This window comes from Tachysurus fulvidraco, chromosome 15 (genome assembly GCF_022655615.1).
Source record: "Tachysurus fulvidraco isolate hzauxx_2018 chromosome 15, HZAU_PFXX_2.0, whole genome shotgun sequence".
Lineage (NCBI taxonomy): Eukaryota > Metazoa > Chordata > Actinopteri > Siluriformes > Bagridae > Tachysurus > Tachysurus fulvidraco.
This window is the reverse complement of record NC_062532.1, coordinates 15,653,354-15,673,231: the sequence shown is the minus strand read 5'-3', so window position 1 is coordinate 15,673,231 and position 19,878 is coordinate 15,653,354. Positions and strand designations below refer to the sequence as shown.

The following is a 19,878-nucleotide window of genomic DNA, read 5'->3' as shown; positions in this document are numbered from 1 at the left end:
TTTGGGGCTGTAAGAGATCGTGTGCCTGCTGATAAATCTGCCACAGTCTGAAAAGCTAGACAGCCAAATCACAGTTTAAAGGACAGAGTAACTGAATCAACACTACTGATTACCACTTTCATTGTAGAGATGAAAAAGTATTGATTAATTAATCATGTAATTAGTAAGCTGGAACAGACTACCAGCTGGCAAAGAAGGTCTAACAGTTTGACCAGCTCTGCCTTTGGCTTCACAGCTTAAAGATGGACAGACCAAGCTGGCTGGGTTTTTTTTTTAACAGGGTTGATTCTGGGAACAGTAAGTGCTTCAGGCAAAAAATGAAATATTATGTTTGGCTAGGTTGCAAAATAAAGACTAGTCAAATCTGTCTCACACCTAAACTCATCACACACACAAAAACAGCACTTTTGCTAATATTTAGCAATTATTTTCATGCTGGATTAAAGCATTGGAAGGTACATTTTATTTCTTTTTGCTTTTCATTTTCTCTGTGTGTGTGTGTGTGTGTGTGTGTGTGTGTGTGTGTGTGTGTGTGTGTGTGTGTGTGTGTGTGTGTGTGTGTGCTTTGTGGGCTTCTACTGGGATCTTGAAGAAACAATAGAGACATTTTGTTAACACCATCTATTATATATAAAAGACAAACAACTGTAATAATGAACACTTCATTCTTAGAAGGTCCACTATAGAAGGATTCTTAGCTTACTCATCAGGAACAACTATTAATGGTAAAAACTCTACATCAGAGTAAAAACTTAATGTAAAATCTAAACATCAGAGAGTTTCCCTTTCAGAACAGGGTTTCAGATAGATCGCTTGCTGAAGTCAGATACCATGAGGGACAACTTTTAAAATGTTTCCATGTGTGAACGATGCACTCAGTTCCAAATGGCACTCAGTATCTTTAGCTAATCGTTTGAACTGTAATTGTCTCAAAGGGAGGGTCAATTAATCAATTAATACGTAATGACTCAGGCTGGTGAGCGATAAATCAACATCATCATCCCTTTTACTTCTCAAATTAATATCAAATGACTACATTTTGATTAGAGAAAGTTATTGTAATATGATAGGTGTGATGATCGGTGTGACCCTGCTTTTTTACACTCACAATAGCTTTAATCGCATGTAAGCCATTTTGTAAGCTAACCACAGATGCAGAGTATGCTAAAATTCTTTACCAGGAAGTAATAAAGTAAGTAATGAAGTCCTTCAAAACTCTAATGGAGCTTCTCTTATTCAATGCAATACATTTGTGCACTTGGGTATTAAACAGCTAGCATTATCCCATAAGTGTAATGCATGAAACCCCTGACCTTAAACTTTGTGTGTGTGTGTGTATGTGTGTGTGTGTGTGTGTGTGTGTGTGTGTGTGTGTGTGTGTGTGTGTGTGTGTGTGTGTGTGTGTGTGTGTGTGTGTGTGTGTGTGTGTGTGTGAGAGAGAGAGAGAGAGAGAGAGAGAGAGAGAGAGAGAGAGAGAGAGAGACAGAGTCTGAGTTGATCTATTGACAGGCTGTTTACATGTGAGGTATAAATATGAATAACTGACCTGCCTGGTAACAGCAATGTACTAATGGAAATAGACTCTATGCCTAAAGTAGTAACTGAGTTTATGCTAGTATGTATGTGTGTGACAAAACAGAGATATAACCAATGCACCGAGAGGCTATTTGCAACCCGAAAATGCTTGACCTGCCCGGCAATGACTGAACTTTAAACACTATTTGAAATGCTAGTGTGCTTTTCAGATGTGAGCTCGCAGCAGTGGAACATTGCGTTCCAACTAATGTGCAATGATTTGGAAACACAGTTAAGACCAACAGCCTTGAATGTAATTCACAGGATTATATAGCAGAACGCAGACAGTAACTGTATATGTCATTTTGTCGCATGTAGCTGTGTGTTCTGTCTACTAGCTCATTTTTGAGCTGTTTTCTCCTTAAATTGTTATCCCAGCTTGGTACAAAGTACAGGCAGATGAGTTTAATGACAAATAATTCTGCTATATTTAAAACAGTACTGTGTAGTTTATAATAGCCCAGAAAATTAAATTTCAACTCTAAATTATTTGTCATTAAATTGTCCATATCCCACTACTGTGATAGTTCAGTTTGCACTAAGCTTCAGTAAGCCACATTGTGCAAATATATTAAGAGTTCTCCATACTTGCAAAAACCTTGTAACTGCCCTTAATTTTTTTTTTTTTACCAGAAATAAAAATGAATGGAATTTGAGCCTGTTTTGGTGGTGCCAATGTTCAGCATTGCTCAGGAAAATGTTCAGCATTTCTTTGTCATGTCACACTCCCTCCACAGTGGTGGTTAATACCTCATATGAAAGTAGAGACTCAGAGCTTTAAGAATTTGGAGTTTTTCCAGAGTATTTCTGTTTTTTTTTTACCTAGGATACAAGGGGCACTATTTTCATAGAAAATGTTAATTGTTTTACACTTTGTCAGTGGTGATATCAAGCCCGTATGTGCTCTCTGAGATGCCTCAAGTGCTTGATCATAAGCATTTAAAATTTAAAGGTGTTGTATTTAACCTTTCTGTGTAAGGTTCTCCTAACAGAGGTAAAAAAACATCTCACACTGAAAGCCAACAGTGTCCTGACTCATTTTATATTAGACTTGCACCAATAAAATAATACATTACTTTATTCATTCATTCATTCATTTTCTACCACTTATCCGAACTTCTCGGGTCACAGGGAGCCTGTGCCTATATTGGGCATCAAGGCAGGATACACCCTTGTCGGAGTGCCACCCCATCGCAGGGCACACACACGCTCTCATTCACTCACACACTCACACACTATGGACAATTTTCCAGAGATGCCAATCAACCTACCATGCATGTCTTTGGACCGGGGGAGGAAACCGGAGTACCCGGAGGAAACCCCCGAGGCACGTGGAGAACATGCAAACTCCACACACACAAGGCAGAGGCGGGAATCGAACCCCCAACCCTGGAGGTGCGAGGCGAACGTGCTAACCACTAAGCCACCGTCCCCCCCCCTTAGTTTATACCGATACAAATTTAGTTTGAGTCTCAGTGTTCAAAACATCTCCTATAGGAAAGCAGAAAGCAGTCGATTTGTAGCTGTTGAAATACAAGAAGGTTTTCAGTTCTTACTAATGCTTATGAACTCTTCTTATTAAACATATTTGTTCATAAATCTTTTTTATACCCTTGTTTTCCCATTGTTCCTTGGGAAATCTTGCATGCTTACAAACACAAAATTGAAGCCGTGGTTTCCATTGTTTGCTCACTGGCCCTGTTTTCTTCCCAGAGTGAGCCTAAGTCAATAATTCTGTATAAGCCCCAGGAATTGCTTTTTTTCTCCAGCATCAGATTCAATCTCTATGCCTTACCCTCTATAACCCTCTATCCAATCACTTATGCTGCTCCTTATTTTGGGCGAATCACAGTAGTGTTTATTGTTTACTGTTTTTGTCTTTAACTTGATTTGTGATTATGGACTTATCTTTGTTGAGCATGGCTGCCTGGTTCTAACAGAGGATTCAGTCAGAATAACAAATCTTTGTAAACGGACGTACAGTGCTTTTTAGAAGAACTCGAATGTAATCTGAACAAATCCCAACATTTTATCGATTGCAGTCCTATTCAGGAAGCAAATAAAAATTGCTGATTAAGATAACACTATATTGTGGCACTGTGCAAAGCAATCACAGGTTGTTGCAGTGCTGACTCTCAGGACAGTTTTGAGGAGAATGGGGTCGCAACACAGAGAGCCAAGGGCCGAGAGCCGGACATTTAGACGTACAGAGTCGAATGTCTGAAATACAAGCACAAGCACAGAGCACAAATTAAAGCTAAACGTATCTGACTACTATTGGTTTCGAATCAAGGTTGAAAGACCAAGATGATGAAAATCTGTGAGCTCAGGCCAGCTGGAGCACTGATGAATGTGACTTATGATGGGCTTCACACCCACATTTGTTTGAATTTAATACTGAATTGATATGAATTCTACACACTCAATATGCTCACTTCATATGGTTTAACATAAGGGCATCCTAGTGCACTATATGAGCATCTCTATTACATTTGTGACTTGTTATAAAATGTAATGGAAAATGCTGTAAAATGTATTTAATTCCTTGCTATGTTACTAAAATTACTCGTACAAGTGTCAATTATAGAAAATGATAGATAACCAAAGGATATCAGATTGTATTTATGTACTGAATAATATAAGCCTTCTCCCATGTCAGCCTACATCTTTATACTCTCTATTTCATTTAAAAACCTATCAATTACATATGCCTCTTGGCCAAGAATTTCATTATGTGGATTTCTTTCACACACTTGTAGGAAAACCCAAAGCGTGATTTTAACCTGTGTTGGGAACGCTGACATTTCCATTATTTTCATTGGCATTGCTTTGCTAGAAAATCTAATTACTTCCATAGAAGTATTAGGCATGACTCAAACCCTCAGTTTGTCAGTATCTCCACTGTTCTGTTTTCAATTGACTATAAAATGACTACGCCTCATTTTATTATATAAGACAGGCAGAATACAAAACCCAGTGTGCTTGATAATGTACTTGACCTATGCAGGTCCCTCGGGCTTATCCGAAGCCAGCGCTCCAGGATGTGGCACAGCGGATAGATTATGAACAGGTTTTCTCCTGAGCTAGTATCGCCAAGAGAGGCCCATTTGGGAATTAAGAGTTAAATGGCTTGCCTGCTGGACTGAAACACAGTGGACATGTGGTGCTAATTTCTGTCTGTCACAGCACCGTTGTCTCAGGAAAGTTTCCATCAGCTGCAGTCAATTGTCTGCTTGGCATTCTTGTCCCCGTGGGTCTCCCTGCAAGAAGCATTTAACCTTACACCAAGTTTTTAGCATACCTACTAGCAAGATGACAGAAAAACAAGAGATGTAAATGTATGTAGGAAACATTTATGGGTGTGTGAAGCCAAATATATCACAGCAAAGCATGACGGGCATCAGTGGCAGCTGGTCAGCTTCTCAAATTAATGACACTTTAGCAACACATCAACACAGGCAATTTTATGGAGAGGTGCAAGGTGTGCATTTGTACCCACTACTGTTCAGATAAAATGTGTATATTATTTTAAATGTGCCATAATGAACTAAAAACATAAATAAATAGTGTGTGTGTGTGTGTGTGTATGTGTGTGTGTGTGTGTGTGTGTGTGTGTGTGTGTGTGTGTGTGTGTGTGCGCGCACCCTGCAATGGAGAGGCATGCCATCCAGGGTGTTTTCAGCCTCACCCACGATGTTGTAAGACATGCTGCTACTGATTTCGATGCAACATATGGGCAAAATTTCACACTTATGTGTGCCTTTTCGAAACTGTTGGAAGCACACAATTGTGTAGGATCTATTTGAATGGTGTAGCATAACATTTCACTGGAAGGGGCTAAAACCATGTTCCAACAATGGCAATGCCCCTGTGCACAAAGTGATGTTTATGGAAATCGGAATGAAAGAACTCAAGTGGGCTTCACAGAACTCTGACCTCAATCCTACTGAACACATTTGAGATGAACTGGAATGAAAGGCTGGGAACCAGGACACACCTCACCTGACAATAGTACACAACCTCTTGTGCGTTTTTTGCTGAATGGGCCAACTCCAAAAGCACATTCCAGAATCAAGTAGAAATAGATCCTGAATTTTCTGCCACATAGTCTGAGCTCTCTAATGCTCAACATTTGGGCTGCTCAGCTGTCTACACACTAAATATTGTTTGGCCACTCATGACCAACCGACTTCTCAAGTATGCTGATGACAGTCCTGTGCTAGGACTGATCACCAACATTGACAATCAGGGTTATCTGGAGGAGGCTGAAAACCTCACACTGTGGTGTCAGCTCAACAATCACTAATAGGACAAAGGAGCTGGCCATCAAATTAGGGAAGCAGTGCAAGAGGAGCTACAGCACACTCTACATCAATGGGACCCCTGTGGAATCCTGCACTTCAAATATCTGGGAGCTCCGATATACAAGGTCTAATATAGTCAGCACACACTGAGGTGGTGGTGAAGAAGGTGCAACAGCATCTTTATTGTCTCTGAGCACTGATAGAGATCAAATTGCCCTTTCACATCCATACCTATTTCAACCACTGAAAGCATCCCGACAGGCCACATGTGTAGAACCAAGAATAATCTGGACCACAAAGCTCTGAAAAGCCAAGTGTACCACTAGGGAGCATTTGCCAGACCTGCAGAAAATCTACACCCTGCAATGGAGAGAAATCCAGGAGGACAATCAAGTACTCTGCTATTTAAAGGTATGTTGGGTAGAATTCAAAGCTACAGTGTTCAGCAGAGTTCATTCACATTAGTTTGGTAGCTAGCTGACAAAAGTTCCATTATATTCTGCTTTACAATTTACAACCCAAATGAGCTATGTAATACAAATAGTGCAAAATACTGCTTCAGCACAGAGGGTGAGTTTATAGATTTTTAGTTCTTGCCTCATTCTACTCATTGCATATTAGACATGCAATTCACAGATGAACTTTATTTACTTTCTTTTGCCATATTTTTGATTTTGTTTTCACACTAGAATCTTTTGCCATAACAGATTGTGTGATGAATCTAGATTCTAATCAGAATCTAGTGATGTTTGCTGTTCTAAAATCTTTGCTTTGCTGAGCAGACAACACAGGGGTTTATCAAACGACCCTTTATTGGATGTGGCCCACAGGAGTGCTATAAATTAAATATTTGTAATAGAAACCTAAAAACAATACTGATCATTACACCTTTAAGCATGGCGCAGCTTTCAATATTTATGTACAGTATTCAGCATACAGCATGCTCATTTTATTTAAGTGTATTACCAGTGGTGCCTGAATAGTCCCAATGTTTCTTTCTATCTAAGTTCTGATAAATGTTTCTGTGTTCCTAAATGTTTCTGTGTTCCTATGATGATCTCATAAAGTCCCTTGGGCAGATTCTGAAGAGAGACCAGAAGCTGACACTACATCCTGAGATCTCATATTGTACCCTGGTGTTGTAAGAATAAAATCTAAGGTTCATTAATGTTCATTGTTGTTCTGGGTTGTCCCTCTCAGATCGGCTAATGAAGTGGCTCAATTCTAATCAAATCAGTGATTCATAGTCCAGGGAAAATCTCTGCCCTGTAATTGCCCTTTCTTTCTCATTTCTGTCCCTCTCTAAGGTTTAATTTGAAGCAGTGAAGTGGGGAAACCTGCCAGCGGCATCAGCATGTATAATAGCAGAGTCCCAAGGCATCAGATATGGGCTCAATTAATGCTGGACTGATTGAAAAAGAATGTTTTTGCATAGAAATGCCTCATAGATGGTACAAGCTCACATCAGAGTGAAAGATAATTTATTAAAGATTAAATGCAATCAAAAAATGATGAACTAATATTATTTCGTATTAAAGTATTAAATTAGATTTGGCACATTTAAAAAGTAATATCTTTTTATGAAGAAATAGTTATCTTGATCGAATTAAGAGAGGCTATGAAGAAGGTGAAGAAAGTTTCACATGAATGAACTCCTTTTCAAAGTGATCAGACCTTCTGGATGAAGCAACTTGTAAATTTGACAGTGAGTCAAGTAGTTATCACATGATGCAAATTAGATGTCAAAATATATTGGTGCTTTACAAAGTACCCAATAGACATCTTTGTGTATAAAATATTAAATGCTAAAATAACCCACGAGGCAATTGCTCAAGAAATATTCTGATATTATTAAATATTCAGATATTATTTATAGTTAAGTCCCAAATGAACAGCTTGGGTATTAAAAAAAATAGAGAAAAGTGCTTTTTTTTTCTTTTTAAGATCAAACAGCTTTCTTATAAATTATGACTCAGTCTGAAGCAGTCTATAAATTCTAGTCTGCCATCTTCCTTGTGAAGTTCCTTACTAGCCTCATTCACTTCACTACAGTCTTCAGTGCTTGCTAAAAAAACACAGCTTGCTTAAGCTATATATCTTTTAAGTATTTTTTTTTTAATTATTATTTACATGATTTCAGACAGGTTTTCTAAGCCATGCAATGTATATCTTATATAAAGTACCTTTAAAACGACACCTTGATTAAGTTCTAGCCAGAACTGGAAGCAAAGGGTACTAAATATACATCTAGCTATACAAATCTAAAACGGTAGTGTTAGATCAGCCCACAGGCTCCTGAGCCCTCAAACATTTTGGCAGAAATAAAAAGACACGGCATCTTCTCGGTATCTTCAGTTTGTTCACAATTCTTTCTACCTTGCACACACAAAACTGAAACCTTTGCTGCTAATTAAAATAGATATCTGTGAGTATGTGGCTCTGCTCAATTCAGTCCAGTTCACATGTTTGTTTGTTTTTTTGGCAGGTCATGCTTTACTTTTTTTAGTTCACTTGAAAAATAGCTCTATGTTTAATCTCCAAAACATCTACTCTACCTCTCCTGGTGGTGAAGAAGTGCACGTGGGTAGTTATGGTTACATAGTTATAAAGAATACTAAACTTTTTTAGGTAATCACTGTTTTTTTTCACATCTCCAAGGAAACCCAGAGCTCGTTCAATCGGGGAGACCACAGGAACAAGGTCAAGCCAGGTTTCATTATCACTGTTTTGCCATACATGGTAGATAGCACCTCCTTACAGACAAAAACAGCAGATGTCTGAGTAGGCGAGATAGAGTCCAGGATGAAAACACCATGCTGACAATGCCACCTGTGCCATGCTTCATATCCAGAAAGCAACAGGATTGCTGAGCTAGAACTCATCCTTTAATTGTCCTTAAAATGCTACAACAGTGGATTTGTGTTTAATTCATTCTAGTACATATACCTGTAAAATATCATTTTACATGCATGATCTTTTAGTTCAAGTTGATGGCACAAACAACTGAACTGAAAAGTCTCTCAATTTTTTAAGCTAATTTTAGAATCCACCTACTAACATTGAGGCCCAGGTCAAGATCTTAAACATATGAAAACACTAGTCAGGAATTCATCTTAGTATGAACCAATTATTCGATGTACAGTATGATTAATTGGGCAGCTAAGAGACAAAATATTAGGCAGGTTTGATTGTGACAGGAGAGATGAATAGCGGATGCATGCTGAATTGATGTTAGTCATATTTTGTAACCCGATTAAATGCACAATAAGTTTGTTTGACTGTTCACCCTCCATGGATATTTCATGCTGATTGGCTTACTTGTTTTTATTTCAGAAAGATGTTGTGGATTGGGAATGGTAGAAATAAAAGGTGTGAGATTCATAGTGATGCAAATCTGTTTGAAGGTATGTATTAGTGTTCTTGGAGTTTTACTCGGTAGGCATGCAGTGATTGTTGTCATTAGTGTTGATTGGGTTACAGCCATGGGCACTCAATTTTTCCAGGCATATGTTACCACAGCTGGTGTATGTGTATGTGTGTGTGTGTACGAGTAAGAGAAAGCGCTCAGTATTTTCCATCAATACTTAAATGTGTGCTCAAAAAAGTCACTGGTTACTAACTGAATGCCTCAGAGCAGCAAGAGCAAGACACAATAAAACATTCACAAAAACAAGAACATTCATTAAAAATATTCAGACATTTATCTTTTTATCTTACATGATTTACACAACTGTGTTTTTCCCAGATGCAATCTACTACATATTATACACTATTTATGATATTGTGCTACACTGACCTTCTGAGTAAAGAGTGACTCTGTGCAACTAAGTGGAGGACCTGGTTTTCTGTGACTATACAACTACCCAAAATTAAATGTATGAGTTACTATTGCATTTCATTCAGCTTGATCTAGTCAGGCCATTTTCTTTTGACCTCTCTGATCAACAAGGTGTTTCTGTCTGTAAGGTGTTTCTGTCTGCCACTTGCTGGATGGTTTTTCTTCGTTGCACCTTTCTGTGTGATCTCTAGAGACTGTTGTGTGTGAAAAATCCCAGGAGATTACTCTGAAACCAATTATCATGTAACATTCAAGATCACTTCAAGATCAAGATCACATTTTTCCTCATTCTGATAACTGATGTGAACATTACCTAAGGTTGCATGATTTTACGCAATGTATTGCTTTTATATGATCGGGTGATTAGATAATTGCATGAATGTGTACAGGTGTTCCTAATAAACTGCTGCACGAGTGTAGTTTTCAGACCTATCTATGGGTTTAAGCATCTCTCAGACAGCTGCACATGCAAGATGTAGTATGCGTGAAACAGAGGCGTGCATCAGTTAATTGATATTCCAGCCTTGATCTTAAGCACTTTCGTGACATTCACTATGTAAAATCCAGCATGCATGCACAGTGGCTGGAACAATTAGAATTTTTATTTAGTTCAGATTTGTTATTGAACCACAGGCCAGATAAAGCAAATTTCACGTCTGTGTTTGAAAGGGCATCTTGTTGATCCATTCCTGGAACATAGTTCTCTTCACATCCCCATTCATGTAAAGAAGCTTGACCATGTATGACGGAAAATAATTGCCTGTGAGCATTGCCACGATGGCTGCTGAGTGGAGTGGAGAGGTGCTTAGAGGATTTGAGGGATTTCAGATTCCTGATACTGAAGATGGCAAATTCATGTGATTTCAGTGTGAAATTGTTCAGTGTGATTTAAGCTTAATCAGTTTTTACAATAAAAAAAAAATAAAAAAGATCCAGTAGTTCAAACTAACATAGGGGCTTGGTGTGTATTCCCAAAACTTAATTTTGAATGTTATGAATGGGTTGATTTCAATATGTCAGATATAAGGCCAGAGATTATTTTAATATGAAACTTAATGAAAGATCAAGTATTATTGTAAAGAAAAAAAAAAGGTTTACAGAAGTGTATGTATGTATCTTTTGGCTGGAACCATTAGAACCAAGTTGTTAGTGATCTTTTTGTATTTGTTAAGAATTGTGTAGCTCGTTAAACTATAATGTACTTGTAAAACAAGAATGTTTCTATTTCATTTTGCCTGCATTTACTAAGAGAATGATCCTTGCCATGTAAACCTTCACAATAATGTTTTTTCAGTCTATTTTCTAATCCCCATTTTTACTGTCTAAATTGGAACTAGAGAAATTAGAATGATGTTTTGACCTGTGAGTTAAATATGTGTATGGAATACTTGAAAAATTAAGCACTTGCATTCATCTAAATATGGATCATTCTTCCTATATATCCACTGCTGAATCTTGTTCAGATGTAAGACACCAAGTCTAAATACTAAGGAACCGAGAAACATGGTTCAACTGCATTGAGACACTAGGAAAGATTATTGTGGTGCTCAGAATTATGTTTACTATCCATGAAATTAGTGCAGAAGTCATTGGGCTTTCCATATATTTTTAGTGAGCATTTACGGGAGGTTAGAGTTGCGGTCACGGTCTGGGTCAGAGCAGGATAAAAATAGCAAGTGAATCTGTCTTGAACCCCTTTGAGGATTGAGACCTTGTCATGGTTGTCTAGGGGCTTGTGTATTTCAGTAAACTTCAGGGCTATGTCACTGGAAGCTTTATGCTCTCAGTAGGGTGAACAGATCTAAGGGAATAGGTCAGACACATAGGGTAGAAAATAGGGTTACTCAGACCTACCCCTGGAGCCAGAGTTTGTAGGCAAGCATCTGGTGTTTGGTTTTAATATGACAAGGATTATCGTTGAAGAACTTCAGATGAGCTTGTCCATTGCTTTGTAAAGTAAATGTCTTAAAGAGCTGGTTGCTGGGTTTAGCAATCAGAGTAATAACTGTCTAATTATAGTCAGTTTTTATGTATTGTTCCTACACTGACTTGGCTGGTCTTGTTACTCTCCATTCCAGAGGACAGTGCATAAAAGCTATCTAAAACAAACTCAGTGTTGTCTTACAGAATAGCAGACATGTTGCACTATATTTGCACATCTCACCTACCCATACAACCAATATGATTCCACCAGTCCCACTGCTCTCCAATAAAGTCATGAACCTTTTCACACATGACCATTGTTAAGTTTTGTGTATTAAACAGAATCTGCATCTAAAGGCAAATCAATTGACTAACAGACAAGTTCTTGTTATAGGTAAAGCTGGTCATTGTGCACTGGCTTTATGTCAGAAATGACTCCATTTATCTTTCTCTCTTACTCTGTCACCATGTGTTCATTTCAGTCTCCTCATATAACAGGATTCATTCAGTGCCAGCACACTAGGTCAAACTATTTTAACTCAATGTTGAGAAATAAACGTAACTGCTGCTATATTTCTGCTGGTGCACTGATTCCTAGGGAGATTTATTAAATAATGACTAGTAACAAACTGACTTGTTTTATCCAAGAGAAAACAAGTCAGTTTAGAATTTCCTAAAAATCCACTGATATACAAAATGTTGGTCCGTAGGCAGGATATGCCATCGTCAATGGACTTAAGAATGCACTGGCTATATTTTATAATATATATAATATGGCGATATATATGACTAGTACAACCCAAAATATATTCCATACTCTTCGCTTTCATCACTTACATTGGAAAATGTCCCCCTTGTTTAAAGTATAGCATTTTTTTATTTGCATTAGTACATTAGTCATTTAGAGTACAGTAAGGGCAATATCATTAAGACACCACTATGTCACTTTATGACTCATAGAACAGAAATGGGTTTGATATCAGCATTTACCGATTACAATATTTTATTTGGATTTTTTCTATTAATATTTTGCCCATAGTAGGCCAGGTTAAGACAGAAATTATTATGGAAAACTACAAATTCTTAAACGAGTGTCTACTTTCTCATGAGTCATTAACCACTGTGGCGTTTAACATGACGAAGGAACCCGACATTTAACATGGGCACAAACTCTGTGAAAAAGAGTTCAGAAAAAAACGAAGCTTAGGATAAGGACCTGCAATTTTTTTTTTCATTTTTATTTCCTATTTATTTCATGTTTTTTACTTGTCCCATTCTCTCCTTTCCACATTGTGATCTTGAAAAAATGCTGAGTGGAGGCAGCAGTAAGAGTATAGGACAAAGTATTTGGAGTATAAGAGTGTCCGAGATTAAGGAAGTGTGATGACAGCTGATGACAGAGTCTGTGTTTCACTTATATTGGCCTTAGTTGTATTGTTAGTGCCACTGAATGCAAGACCATGATTCCCTGCTGTGAGCTCATGTTTCTGACATCCTTCCTCCTTAAATGTCTTTAATGTCCTAGTGCATATGGAAAGACATGTATTGTGTCCTAAACAATGGTATATTCACCATATAGTGCATTTTCTGGCACTGCCATTTTATAGTAAAAACGTTTGTGAAATAGTGTAAAACATGTAAAACAGCATACTTTAGCAGTGACACAATGCCCATAATGCATTGCAGTTTGGTTTGATTTGGGCACAACTGCATTAATAAGCAGGAACACATCTTACAAATGAAAAGAGTGGATTAATGGTCATTTCTCTACTCAAATTGGTGATAGGCTCAATTACCTACTTATTTGTTTATGTGAAGGGATGTGATTACTGCTGCAAACTGATAAGCAAGCCAGTTTAATGCACTGTATGCAATAATCTACATAAAATTCATAAAAAGAAGTACTCCTGATTTTCCAGAGAAGGAAATAGTCATTAAGAATGTATTTTGAACACAGCGGTTGTTTCCTTTCTTTAAAATGTTGACTCTGTAGAGAAGACAAAGGTTGAATACCCAGTCGTGAAGAGATCAAGCCCAACATTCTGTGTCTTCACCAGGATGACACACAGACCCTACAGTTCACATGATTATTACTTACACTTACATTTCATACAATCAATAGACAATTACATCTTTTCACACGGGAGCGGTCTCGACCAGGATGACCCTGCCCTCATCCACGGGGACACGGGGCTGGCTGAATGGTTTCATGAGTATGAGCATGAAGCAAATCATATTTTAGCGCCTTCCCATTCACTAAACCCATTTGTACACTGATAAGAGTGACATTTACAGTGAGATCTCTGTTATCCTCCACCATTAACAAAACACTAATTGAGGCAATAGTTTTCAGTAGATTTTTTTTTTAAATAGATGGTTATTCCTCTAGCACAGTTCCAGAACTAGATAGTAGAATTAATGCCAACACACAATGAAGCTGTTCTGGCAACATGGTGGTCCAGTAGTTTACAAAGAAAGATTTTCATTCTTGATTGTCACCCATCTGTATAATTATAATCATTTTATTGAAATTGATATATGAGACAAATAAATTCATCTTTGTAATATACTTATAGAGTATGTATCATTGTATCATTAATATTCCCATTTCCCTGTGGGTTTGCTTTGAGGTGGAGGATGAAAGCTTGCATACATATGCACAGTCTCTCCATGTGCCTTCCTCTGTTCTCTCTTTCTCTCTCTCTCTCTCTCTCTCTCTCTCTCTCTCTCGCTCTCCCCCTCTCTGTATCCCTCTATACATGCTTTGATCAAAGACCCCTTATCCTCCCTCTCTGACCTTTCAATGTTACACTATCAAAATTTTATCCACTATCACTCTCTACTCCTCCATGCCTAGTGTTTCAATTTAAAAAGAAAAATTTGCACTCTCTTGTTGTATCTCCACAATCAATGCCTCACCCAAATGTCATACAAAGGGTGTGCAGTGCGTATAGGGATCAAACAGCACGAAATTCTTGACATCCACATCCACATCCAACCATCGATGTGCTCAATACCCCAGATGTACACTTGACATTTGTATAGTTATCACATTTGTACACAACTGTTGTAAACAGGCCCTGTTATATGTATAAAAATAATGTTAGTTATGACATGGACATTTGGTCCTGTGTTAGTCTTGTATATTGAAGACTGTATAAACTGTAAACATCTGTATAATGGATGGCAGATGTGCTTTCTGTGACATCAGAAAGGATTTGATTTTGTAATGTTAACTGGACAGCCTTACTTTTTATATTTTTAAAAGAGCTTTCATTTTTAGCATATTCTGGTAATATGTTATAATGCATTCATGTCTTGGTGAAGTTTTCTTAAACTTAAAAAGACTTTCCTCAGACTCAACAATACTTGATACAACCGTAACATTACGATTATTACGAGTATTAAGATTAATTAATACTAATCAGTATTAAAAAAAATTAGTTAGCATATAGTTAAACCCTATCACACACCATTAATCTGGAGGTTTTTTTAAAATTCCATCTATCTATCTATCTATCTATCTATCTATCTATCTATCTATCTATCTATCTATCTATCTATCTATCTATCTATCTATCTATCTATCTATCTATCTATTATTTTTAATATAGTGCATTTATGTTGCATCAATTCTTGCTTTGCTTATGTTACCAAACATGTTCAATTATGTCAGTAAAGGAAACCTTAAAAATGCCATTGCACGAAATGGTACTTGGGAAAAAGAAATGTGAAAAGAAAAATGTTTATTGTATTGTATGTAAACACAGTTTATGTTCGCAAAATTGCATAAAATCTAATTCTATGAAGTAGCTGTTGCTTTTGGGTTTTGTCTCAATTTTTGCTTCAGAGAAACAGAAGGTGTGTATTAAGGGTGTCCTGCAGGTCTGGGTTATGATGGTAGAATAATTTAGCACATTATGCCTCATCTTAAATTCCTGGCTCAGCATCACTGAACTGGGTGATTGAATAATGTCAGGAAATATTGAAAATGATTTCACTGAATGTGAGCCCCTTAAATACATTATATACCAGAAGAAGGTATCGTTCTGACTCCAGACTAGCAATATTCTGGCTAAGGTTTAATTACAGTCTGTGTTTGCCATTCAGCTTTGTGGACTTTAAATGTGATCTCAAACTGTGAAGCACAATTAAATGTCATTTCATGACTCTGCGGAATTATGCAATAAGATTCAGTCTCTTACTGGTGTTTTGAGCCCTTGTGAATAAAAGTTCACAGAAATTCATAAACCTAGCAGTAGGAAAACTGTCTGACACAAAAGAGTATCTTATTAAAAGAGTTTTCAGTGAGGAAAGTGAGGATGACAAGGAAATGCGTCTTATTTCTTAACCATCCTCACAACATTGGCTGTGCTTTGGGAAAATGAGGAGACAACCTTTATACGAGGTGCATATTCTTAGATTGTGAATGACCAGCTTTTTGAGGAACTGTGTGTAATGAGCTGTGGATTATGTTACTGAACTGAATGCATCTGCAGTGCCCTCTCCACATGCGACAGCACAGTGACATCCAGATGGCACAGCATTGCAAACATATGTGAAGAAGCCCAAACAGCATCTGTTTACTATTTGGGTATACCCTGAAAGTGAATAAGCATGTAACTCCTGTCTTGAATTGTATTACTCTGTCTAATTTCCACCTATCACTGATTATAGTTTTCTAAATACATTATATGGCCAAATGTATGTGGACAACTGGCCAGTGAAAATGAACATGAGGTCCTATGGAGTTGGAGACGTTGGTCCACAAGAGTGGAGTCAGTCAAGAAGGTTTGATGTGATGTTGGTGTTCTGTGAAATGTATGAATGCAAATTATCTTTCACAGATCAGTATGAGCGGTCATCATGGTTAGTTTAATCCCACTGTATAAAGCACAGCAAAATGGGCCTGTGAGTTTCCATATGCTTCTCTGTGCAGCACCTCATTTCAACTATAGACCACCAACTACATTAGGACAACAACCTCCTCAGTACAAATCAATGCACAATTGTCAGATTATATATGACTGTAGAAAGGACATAATTCATAATAACAATCTCAGATGTTCATAATAAATATCTATAATCACACCCTCCAATGTCACCCAACTGAGGATGAGGTTCCCTTTTGAGTCTAGTTCCTCTCAAGGTTTCTTCCTCTTCCATCTAAGGGAGTTTATCCTTGTCACAGTCGCCTCAGTCACCTCAGGCTTGTTCATTGGGGATACACACAAACACATTTAAATATAAATCTAATGTTTATCTTAAGCTTTTGTATAATATTAATCTTTGTATAATTAACATTTTGTTATATATTTCTTATGTTCTGTAAAGCTTCTATGAGACAATGTCCAGTGTTAAAAGTGCTATAGAAATAACATTGAATTTAATTGAATTAAATTTTGTCAGCAAGCCGGGACGCCTCCATTCATAACACAAACAAGGAAAACTAGGGGAAACTAGGCAGGTACATAGCATGGCTAGAAACAAAATACTAAGCATGGAATAAAGTAATAAAATACAGACACTGAAGACACCCACGCAAAGGCGACTCAAAGGCAAGGACTCCACGATGAAACTCACGCATGACACTTAAGGGACAGGTGTGCCAAGGTGGGAAGGAGTTAAGGGTAGGGTGAGCACAGAACGTAAACAAAAACACATTGCATAGAACAAATACACACAGCCGGAAAGGCCCATAATGTTTCCCTAATATGAAATATGTGCAAATGTAGTACTTCTTATGACTCTAATAAGCTAACATGTAAAGAAAGATTTTAGCCTTCAGGGTAGCATTACTATTCCCACCTCACACATAGTGACAGTAACAGGATCCAGTAATCCAAAATAGTGAAAGCTACCTTACATAAAGTTCTTATACAAGTTGATATAATCACCATGATAGTAAAGAGTAGTTATTTGAGTTGTTGTTCCTGTCGACTCAGAACACTCAAGACGTTCTCCTTTTACTTGTTTCAAGCATTTTCCACACAGAGAATTACTGAAACTCACTGAATTTTTGTTTTGCACTACTCTGTGTAAATGCTACAGACTATTTTATGTTAAAATCCCAGGAGATCAGCAGCTTCTGAAATACACAAACCAGCCCATGAGCATTATCATGGGTAGACTTAAAAGTCACTGAGATCAGATTTTTTGCCTCTGAGGTTGTTGAATTTTATCTGTACGATTTCATGGATTGTGCTGCCACATGATTGGCTCCTTAGATAATTGTACACTTAAACATAGTGTGTCCATATTTTTGTGTAAACATAGTGTGTTGTACAGTGAGTTGACAATAGACAGTGTATTTACAAATATATTGTCATAGAGACTATTTTTAAAAAATAGTTTACTCTAAGACTTTGGCATACATCAACGATCTTACCCTGTAAATAGTTTTTGGACTATTTGGACCTTTATTTAAGAAAAATAAACGTAACCATCATTGCATTCCTAATATTATGGCCAGTCGACTGAAACCCAGGCTAGTTTATCCTGTGTACCAGGTGATGGCTTGAGAAAGCTCTTTTCACAGTGACTGCTAATCCTTCTGCTGACATCTGTCCTTCTGTTACACCCTGAAACCCCCGAAAAGTTCACAGACCAATGGTAAAAACCACACACGGTCTTTACCAACAGCTGAACTGTTCCAGTCACTGGAGAGCTACTGTAAAGGATGCATGAAGCAAATCTGTTTATATTGTGTTTCTTGGATAAAATACAAGATACAATATAACCTCAGCACATTTTTCTTAGGCCATCTGACATTTTATTTTTTATTTTTTTTATATATAAAACCTGCTGGCTTTATTCTCTTTCTGTCAGAGATTATGTCCAATTATCAGGCTGCAAAGTGAATTAGAATAAATCAATTATATGCCCTTAGCTGAATGTGTCTAAATTACTTTTCCCTCTGTATCTCCTCTGCATAAGGATAGATTTTAAATAGTGCTGGGCAACGATTAAATATTTTAATTGCGATTAATCGCATGATTTTTCTGTGATTAATCGCGATTATGTCATATATTATGTATATATCGCAAAATTCAATAATGAAATCAAAAGTAGTGTATTGCATAATTTTATTCTTTCAAAGTACTGCTGTATGAACAAAAGTGCAATAACATTTGGTTTGTCAAAACTTTAAACAAATAAAGTGCTTTTTTACAGCAGTTAGTAGCAGTTAACACTTCATGTAAATCTTAACTTAAACATTAATGTAATCAAATTAAATATAACATTAATGTATAAATAAAACATAAACGTTTTGTTTAGTTTGTAAAAAAAAAAAATAAAAATAAAAATATGTCCAGAACATCGATCATAACATTATAACTGGCCCCTTCCGAGCAATTGAAGTGATACTTAAGACTCGAAGTACTCCGATGATACGAAAATTTAGCTTTGCAGTGGTTACAAATAGCTTTAGTTCTATCAACTCCGCCATGTGGAAGAGGTTTAAAATAAAAATGTCTATTTAAGATTTCGGTACCTTTTTCCATTTTTCTGTCTGCACCAGATATTTTCTGTTTCGCGCTGTAGCTCTCTTAGGCACACAACAAATGCTTTCATTGGTTGAGATGCGTGATGACGCTCATCCCAAGCAGCCAGTAGCCTACTGATAAACATCCCACCCCTCCTGTGACCCATGGTTTGTGTTGTATTCGGTTGTATTATTAATTGTATTATTCATTATTAGTCTATCTATGTGTATTCAAACGCAGTGAGCAACGGACTTTCAAAATAAAAAGTACGTTAACGCGCGATAAACTAATTGTCGGCATTAATTTATTAATGCGTTAACGCGATAAAAACACGTTAACTTGCCCAGCCCTAATTTTAACACATCAATACTAAAATATATATAAACATACTACAATGCTGAAGTTATTGTGGACCTTGTTAATAAAGCAAAATTATGTTGCGCTCTCAAACTAACTGAAATTTGAAGTGTATCATTCATTAGTCCATTCATCTTCAGTAACTACTTTCTCCTGGTCAGAGTCAAGGTGGATCAGGAGACTATACCGGGAATGTTAGACAGGAATACACCATGATGGGATGCCAGTCCATTGTGTATGAAACTCCACAAACAACAGGCAGTAATCCGAGCTCAGGATCAAAGCAGGGACCCTGGAGCTCTGAGTCAATAATGTTCCCTACTCTTGAACTGAATAACTGGCATCAGTTTGCACCTATTAGTGACTATTCAGTGGTGTGAAAGAGTTTTTCCCA

The 19,878-nt window shown here is 37.2% G+C and overlaps 1 protein-coding gene across 4 annotated transcripts in view; it reads left to right on the top strand.

Moving 5' to 3' along the window:
• The window catches only part of pitpnc1a (phosphatidylinositol transfer protein cytoplasmic 1a), a 60,032-nt gene that overhangs the window by 1,285 nt on the left and 38,869 nt on the right, over positions 1–19,878 (top strand). Inside the window, exon 1 of one of the 4 annotated variants that reach the window (XM_047801232.1) lies at positions 5,787–6,290. The exons of 2 other annotated variants lie outside the window; for them this stretch is intronic. Coding sequence is in view for 1 of the 2 variants with exons in the window: in XM_047801231.1 (XP_047657187.1) it covers positions 9,233–9,283 (51 nt within the window). In the remaining variant the exon portion in view is untranslated. Of the gene's footprint in view, positions 1–5,786; positions 6,291–9,217; positions 9,284–19,878 lie in introns of those variants that run through there. One more of the 4 variants, XM_047801231.1, reaches the window with a different exon arrangement.